Raw genomic sequence first — 8,187 nt, forward strand, 5'->3', positions numbered from 1 at the left:
AAAAAAACAAGAAACCACCATAACCTGCACAAAAATTGTTGTTGGACTGAACCCAATCCAGACTCTAAAGTAAAACATTTAGCATCCTAACACAACTGGCCTCAGTTTCCCATGTGAGTCACTTTCACTAGAGCAGCTTAAGACGTCTGTAAAATCAATGTGATAGTGTGGAGGAACAGCTCTGGAAGGATGGATTGGAGCTGGCGCTCTTTATACCTTATTAAACTCTATCACCTCAGTGGCGCCGATGTCACCCTGCCAGAGGAAGCTGCGTCTCTGCTGCTCCTCATAGACTGAAGGAACCAGCAGGAGAAAGGAGGAGAAGCATGGGGGAAGGAGGACCATCCCTGAGTAGTGACAGGCGTCTTCAGAGTGGCACCCATCATTAGCAGTGACATCAGAGCGGGGAGGGCCTTCCACGCGAGGTAGATCCTCCAACCATGCTGGACAGCAGCTCCGTATAAAAACCTTCAGCTGGGAGCTCTGGGAAGCAGCCGCTGCCACAGAGAGAGGCAGACAGACTTCACAACTGAGGATATACAAGTGCAGCGGTGGACAGCAGCCTCCCGGCTCCCCCTGCTGTTTGTTTGGAGCGTAAACCCTTGCGGTAAGTGCTGGGAGAGGGACTCTGGTTTGGATTCAAGTGCAAGAGCTGCAGGTTGTTAAATAAATGCTGTTTGGCTCTTAGAGTGACCAATGACTGGAAGCCAAAATGTGTGTCCCCTGAAAATCTGATTATTTATCTTCACTGTGAGAAAATGTGATTACATGAATAGAAGTTTGAGAGGCTGATCAATGTTTTCTGACTTCAGTTAACTCTGAAAGGTTAGACACGAACTCACTTGTGTTGTTCAGTGCTTGGAGGGGGACTTGTGTCTGACCTGCATGATCAATCAAGGCTGCATGCATTAACTGAACCATTTCCTGTATTTGCAGGTTTAGCTTCACAAGATGGATTTGAGGGTAACAAGCCTCATTTTTGCCCTCTTGGCTTTGGCTCAGGCAACCCCGGACAGGCACTACGCATCAAAAGTGACCAAGGTTCCCTACCCTGTCAAGAGTCATGGTGAGTCGACAGCTTCTGTAGCTGTTTTGGGAGAAAGGCAGAAAGACATAAATTAGTTTATCTTATGCGTGCTAATCCAGCTCAGGATGATCGTTTAGGTCAGAGAATCACCGGCTGCACTGTGACACTGCTGTCGTCCTGCATCATGCTCCATCAGCTCCTGAAACAGCCAGCAGACACTGCAAAGAAAACTTATCAAAACTAAGTTTTATGGTCTAAGGGTTGGTTTTATGTACTTTATTAAGTTTTCCCTTTCAGGACAGACTTGAAAGACTCTCGAATTGACTCATCACTGAACAAAATTACTGTTAAGATGAGAAAAACTCCATATTCAACATAAAATGACTAAAGATGAACAAATGGATGTTTTGTAAAAATAAAAAATAACATTTCTGAATAGCTGCCAGATAAGAAGGCACATTCAATGATCTTCTTCATTTAGAAAATAACTAATGAAAACTAATCAACCTCTTAGAACAAAGTAAATCACACCTTAGTTAGGAGCGAACACAAGTCCTTCTCATCTTCCTCATCATCTCGTGGTCACCACCAGAAATGTCCGTCTTTCATACACCTGAACAAACTGCTGGCACTCAGACATTAGTAAGAGCCGCAAAGCCCCACCCTCCGTCATTAGAAGTTATCAAGCACGTCTACTGAGCAACTGCATGTGTGCATTACTGCATGGAGAGCTCAGGAAAACCAAGGTCACAGAGAAAGTTGTAGAAAGAAGACGTGATCTGATGATGTCTAACACTGCAAACAGACACTGATTCTTAATCCAGAGAGGGTTCTGATGTGGTTCTACTGTCTGTGTCTGCATGAAGGACAAAGACGCTGAGCGCTTGGATACGGCATATCTCAAAAACAGATGCTGGCACAATGTTGCAGGCACGCCCAACCCGGCGGCACTGTGGGATTAAAATCCCATCACACAATTAGAGAGGAGAAATAAAAAAGAGAAGATGAAGAGAAACACAAGTGAGAGGCAATAAACAACCGTTTTACTGAGGCCTGCTCTGCAGCACAGACACAGTTATATTAGCTATAACAACAGCAAATAGTGTTTGAATCGAGATGCAGACAGAAGGAGTGTCCTTCAACCAAACTATGCATGTGGTCACTGCACCCAGTGATGAGAGGATTCAGCGTTTATGAGCCACACAGAGTTCAGATGCAGGGTCAGCCAGCATTGTCACCTTCAGTTTGTGGTTGCATTCACTGCCAACAAAGTCCAGTTCTGGCACAAACATCTCCTGTGGGGATTCAGGCACAACCCAAATGTGGCTGGAAAATGACAGCGTGCTTTTTCCATAAAAGCACTATTTCAAAAGACAGGAAACCATCTTTGGCTAGATTTACAAGTCACACTTCCTCTACCTGGTATACCTCTAGAAGAATATAGCACAAGCAAGACGACAGCTTTCCTGGTGGTGCAGACAAAACAAAATAACAAAAAATAAATAGATTTTTCCAAAGAAAAAACACCATTTCAGAGAAGATATACAACTAATATGACAAAAGCCAACAAAACCAGAGAGAAGAACTTTTAACCAACAAAGACTCCTGTCTCTCAAACTAACTTAAAGTCATATACTTGCTTTTGGAGCCTAAAAGTAAAATGTTTGAATTTCTTAGTTTATTTTTAAAAAGTACAAGGGGGTTTGTAAGGCTAGTACAAACTAAAATCCTATGATCTCATCGTTAACATTTCCCCAATTTTCACTGAAGGGGAAAAGTTTACAGGGTGTGTTTCAATAAAAACAAAACAAGGGGCAAAGCTCAGGAACTGGTTTACCGGCTCCAGACCACCAGACTCAAGTTAGATGGGAACATCTCTCTAGATCAGCATTCCTATAAAGACCATGGAAGGAAAAAAGTCTGTGATTACCACAAATGACCACACAATCATAGTGAGCAGTGTTTTTTTTTTTTTTTTGTTAGGCTGTGGTGGACGGCAAAACCCAAGCTTAGCTTGTTCAAGGACAGAATGCTTCTTTGAATATTGCAGAAGTAAACACTTTATATTAGGCCACTGTCTTAGAACATCTTCATCTTTATTTGTTCATCATCTAAATTAGATTTGATAAATTTGTTTTTCTAATTAAATTTTTAACTTTGTTCATCCTTAACGTCAATTCTATTTCATCTTGAATAAGTAGTAAAGATATTTTGAAAAACTAAGATCTTATTTACTTCATAACTGTCAAATACTGATCAACTTGGTTTTACCCTAAGTTGTTGCAGGAACACCAGGTGCTGAGGGTCCTATGGGCCCACCAGGACCAATGGGACCACCTGGACCTCCTGGAGAAAGGGGTATTGGCTACCCAGGACCCAAAGGCCCCCCTGGACCCCCTGGTGCTCCTGGTCACACAATAGCAGGTAAACCTGGGTCCCCAGGTAGCCCAGGAAAACCAGGTGCCCCTGGTCTTCCAGGTGACAGAGGAGCAACTGGTGCAACTGGACCAATGGGTCCCAGAGGTGCACCTGGTACACCTGGAAGCCACGGACCTCCTGGACTCAGTGCTGTTGGTAAGCCTGGACCTTCTGGGATTCCCGGTGCAATGGGCCCAAGAGGAGAACCAGGTCTGAAGGGACATCCTGGCATCCCTGGACTTCCTGGCCCCAAAGGAGAGCGAGGTGTTGGGATTCCTGGAGCCCAAGGACCAACAGGTGCTACAGGACCAATGGGACCTACTGGTATGCCAGGTAAACCTGGAATTGGAAAGTCTGGTGCTCCCGGTTTTCCAGGTGAACCTGGTAAGACTGGCATGCCAGGAAGGGATGGATCTCCTGGACCAATGGGTCCTCCAGGAATGAAGGGTCACACTGGACCTCCAGGTGTAGGAGCACCAGGAAAACCAGGCCAAAATGGTACACCCGGTATGCCTGGACCAATGGGGCCAAAGGGTCCACAAGGTCCTGCTGGTCAGCCAGGTTCACCTGGTATGCCAGGTGTTGGTAAAACAGGTGAACCAGGAATACCAGGAAGCAGGGGACAACCTGGAACTCCAGGAACAACTGGTCAGAAAGGAGAACCTGGCCCAACTGGATTTACAGGTCATCCAGGAGCTCCTGGTCCAATAGGGCCAGCTGGCCCACAGGGTGCCAGAGGATTCCAGGGTGAGCCTGGTCCAGTCGGACCCAAAGGTGACACTGGTATGGTTGGTGCACCAGGCCCAAGGGGATCAAAAGGTGAGCAGGGAGCTCAGGGTTTTACTGGAAAGCCAGGTATGCCTGGGGCAGTAGGTCCCCCAGGTATTCCCGGTCATAATGGTGCTCAGGGACCAAAGGGCTCACAAGGCCACCAAGGTGTTCCAGGACTCCCTGGATCAAATGGTGCACCTGGACTTAAAGGACACACAGGGCCCCCAGGTGCACCCGGTAAAAGCGGTGAACCTGGAAGACCAGGACCTATGGGACCAGTTGGCCCCTCCGGTCCGGCAGGTCCTGCTGGAATCAAGGGCCATCCTGGCCTTCCAGGCCCACCTGGCCCAGCTGGCGTAACAGCAAAGGGAATTATTGGTCCTATGGGTCCCCCTGGACTTCCAGGTGAAAGAGGCCAAGATGGTTCTCCTGGCCCTGTTGGTCCTCCTGGTCCACCTGGTCCACCAGGAGAATTTTACCACCATGACAAGAGCATGCCAATAAAATCCCATGAGGTTGTACTGCCCCATGAAATGATCAAGGCTCCTATGTCAGCTTTTAGCGCTCTTTTGTCCATGGCCTACCCCCAAGCAGGAAGCCCAATTCAGTTCAACCAAGTTCTGTACAATGGAGAGCATCATTATGATCAGCACACTGGTGTGTTCACTTGCCAAGTGCCAGGCCTTTACTTTTTCAGCTTCCATTTGCATGTCAATGGAGCCAATGCATTGGTTGCCCTCTACAAAAATCAGGAGCCAGTTGTTTTCATCTATGATGAGTACAACAAAGGCTTCCTTGACCAGATGTCAGGCAGTGCTGTTCTTTTGCTTCATCCAGGTGACAGAGTCTTCATCCAGGCCCCTGATGAGGAAAGCAATGGCATTTTTGCTGCAGACAATGTCCATGGTGCTTTCTCTGGGTTCCTAATCGCCTCAACGTGATTTCACAAATCCCAGTAAATCTCAAAACCATTCAAAAAGTCATTTGGTTATTCAAAGGATTAAATAAATTGTCTAAATTTATAATAAAAAGTGTAATTTGATTACATGCTAATGCTTCATATAAATCAAAATATAAAAAGATGAAAAATTATATATATGATCACCAAAGGTTAAGGACTTTTTCTGAGAATCCTCACTCACTGTGTGTTTTAACAATTAACTGGATGAGATTGGAATTGATCTTCAATGGTGCTCAACAACTCCCTGGAATATTAAAAGCATGTTTTTTGTATTTTTATTTGCCTTTATCACTGTCTGTTAAAGAAATTTCATGTAATATGCATTCAAACAATATGCAAAACTGTAGTAATATATTATTTGAGATCACAACCATCTCACATGCACTTTTACCAACAAAAGATAGGAGAACAATAGAAGAAATTCTGACAGATTTTTGTAAAACTGTGTCCCACATGATGTGCTAAGTTATGTATCATTTACTGAACAACACATGGAATAAAAGTTCGACTTTGAAAAACAGTTTCTGCATTATGACTTTTCTTGTCCGTGCAAAGAAAAATGAATGTAATGTTTGTGATGGAGTGGATACCTTTGAACGCAGATGTGTTGTAATTGTGATCGATGGCAGCCACCATGTCTTTCCAAAAGTCGGAATTCACCTCATTCCCTCGCTATCAAAAAGAGGCAGAAATGCTGTCAGACCAGTTTCAGCTTTTCCAGTTTTAGATTACCTACAAAGTACTCAATGCTTCAGTATACGTCACCTTATGTATCATGTCCACAACTTTCCCACACAGCAGAACCCCGGGAAGGTCGAAGTAATTGTCATAGAAGTAGTATTTTGCTGTTCGATAAAACACATGTTGTTATAACATGGTTAAAACTAACAGAAAAGTATCCATAAAATCTATTTAATGCATAAGCACCCTACCAGATCTAGTGAAGGAGGTGCTCAGACTGTGAAAGTGCCTCCACTCCCTTTTTGGACCGTAATGTTTGACGATCTCCTCCGGACTGAGATCTTTGGTTCCATGCGTCGCTCTGAATTATATAAAAAAAGAAAAAGACAACAAACATCAACTACATTAGTCAACCTTTTTGACTTGAGTTTAATACATAAAACTTGATGAAGCTGAACCTTAAGACAGTCCCATCCTCAGCCAACTTCACAAGGTTTCCATCCTCGAGGTCCACGACCAGCCCTTTAAAGCTGAAGACAAGAGAGAAAGCTCATCATTTCATCTCCATCACATGGAAAACCCACAAAACAAAGCCCTGCACCTCTACTGATCACTTAGTGGGGGAACATTAAACCATCGCACAATTTACATAGCAAAACTCCACACTGAAAGCTTGATTTGATCTTGTTTTATTCCTACATACTTTATAAAATATCGATCTGTTCTTAACTGGCCTAAACTGGACAGATTGACAGTCCAACAGAGACCCCCAGACTTGCTTCATATGAAGCCTGAATGTCCTCAGTCAGTCGCGGGTGAGTGCAGCCGTTTGTATTGACCTCCGTCTGTCTGACTACGGTGTAACAGCTGGTGATCTGGCTCTTTGGAGACTGTCAGTATGTGGCCCAATAGGACATGTTTGATAACAGTTAAGACAAACTCCAGCTTTGAGGAGTTTTTTTTAATTTTTAAACCAATGAGTCCAGAAAGAAGAGTGTATAATACACTGGCAGAAGGCCAACATTCACTATCTAGCAATATGTCAAGGAAGTAATAACATCAATCAAAATTCATTTAAAATTCAAAGCAGAATCCTAGTTGATTTAAGTTATTTACAGTAATAAAACAGAAAACACAATAAAACATAATAAAGACTAATAGATTAAAACCTGAAAGTAATTTAAGAATTTCCTGATTCCAGATTTCAGATTGATTTTACTTGCACAAAGATTGATGGCTTTAAACAAACAAAGAAAAAGAAAAAAAGCTAAGTCATGCAGCCTTAAAAACACTAGTAAAAAAAAAAAAAAAACACTTTGGGAATTTCTGAAAGATGAACAGGTTTAGAGGATGCATTTCTGTGTCAAACTCACCAGAAGTCCCAGGTGGCAGGAGTCAGATTCAGCAGGTCTTTGTCATAATCTTTGTACTCCACCAGATACCTGGCAAAGCTCTCGTAGATGAGCTGCAAGCACAAGCAAGGTGGAGCATGAGGTTTAATGACAAGACGCTACAGCTTCTTCCCTTCAACTCATGGCTACTCTCAGTTCATCCTCAACCTTTTTGTTTCTTTTCTTGTCAATTATTTTACTAACCAGTTCGTTGTTGGTGGCTTGCTTTGCAGATGAACCACAAAACATCAAACTGACTGATGGGTTGAAGACTAAACTATGAGCTGAGCAGTGGTCATCCATCGATCGTAAAATGGTCAATGGCGTATACCAGTGCAGCGCAATATGGAAAAGATTTGATATCACAATAATGATATATATCACAATATAAAACAATAAAGTATATTTTCAGTTATAAAAACAAAAACCTCTCGCTAGTTTTATTTTGAAAACAGGAAGCTTCACTGACACTTTATTTTGAAGATTTGTTCACTTGCAGTGACAGCAGCACCACTCATTCGGCTTTGTTTAAGTTCACTAGTTCATTTTTATTGGGGGGGGGGGGCAGGTTGTGTGAGCTACTTAATTAAAAAAAAACATTTATAATGACCCTGGACAAATAATGTCATTTAAGACCAAAACCTGAACTTACACCTTTAGGCCAAATATTTGTAAAGTGTGCCACAATTCAGTCAGGTGTCCATGCCCCAAAAGTGATGAGGTGGTTTTTGATGTTAAAGTTCCCCTATGACTTTTTTTTTTATTAAAAAAACATTCCCAGTAGTATTTAATTATGAAGTATTTAACCAAAATCCCACAACCTAAATATCTTAAAAAGACATTTTTCATGTTGATCTGAAGCCTCTGTTTCTAAAATCTTCTCTGAGGGTGCGTGGCCTTTGGAGCTGAGCAGCTCCGCCCCTGATCCCCCCCCCCCC

General features: G+C 43.0%; 2 protein-coding genes across 2 annotated transcripts in view; one reads left to right on the plus strand and one right to left on the minus strand.

The window, feature by feature from the left end:
- The window catches only part of nt5dc1 (5'-nucleotidase domain containing 1), a 78,813-nt gene that overhangs the window by 68,828 nt on the left and 1,798 nt on the right, over nt 1–8,187 (minus strand). The window contains exons 2-6 of the mRNA XM_024290938.1: nt 7,232–7,323; nt 6,317–6,388; nt 6,110–6,219; nt 5,943–6,022; nt 5,768–5,849 (exon numbers count right to left, since the gene is read on the minus strand). Coding sequence (XP_024146706.1) covers nt 5,768–5,849; nt 5,943–6,022; nt 6,110–6,219; nt 6,317–6,388; nt 7,232–7,323 — 436 coding nt within the window. The remainder of the gene's footprint in view (nt 1–5,767; nt 5,850–5,942; nt 6,023–6,109; nt 6,220–6,316; nt 6,389–7,231; nt 7,324–8,187) is intronic.
- On the plus strand, nt 466–5,697 carry col10a1b (collagen, type X, alpha 1b). Its single transcript, XM_024290937.2, has 3 exons — nt 466–607; nt 937–1,066; nt 3,305–5,697. Exons 2-3 carry the CDS (start codon nt 952–954, stop codon nt 5,155–5,157), a joined length of 1,968 nt encoding a protein of 655 aa, XP_024146705.1. The 5' UTR covers nt 466–607; nt 937–951; the 3' UTR covers nt 5,158–5,697.

Source organism: Oryzias melastigma, linkage group LG24, assembly GCF_002922805.2.
Source record: "Oryzias melastigma strain HK-1 linkage group LG24, ASM292280v2, whole genome shotgun sequence".
NCBI classification, from domain to species: Eukaryota; Metazoa; Chordata; class Actinopteri; order Beloniformes; family Adrianichthyidae; genus Oryzias; species Oryzias melastigma.

Excerpts from the sequence above, each read along its gene's own strand:
- col10a1b (XM_024290937.2), top strand. The coding sequence starts at position 952 with ATGGATTTGAGGGTAACAAGCCTCATTTTTGCCCTCTTGGCTTTGGCT. Across the intron at positions 1,067-3,304 it reads CTACCCTGTCAAGAGTCATG|TTGTTGCAGGAACACCAGGT; the intron begins GTGAGTCGACAG and ends TTTTACCCTAAG.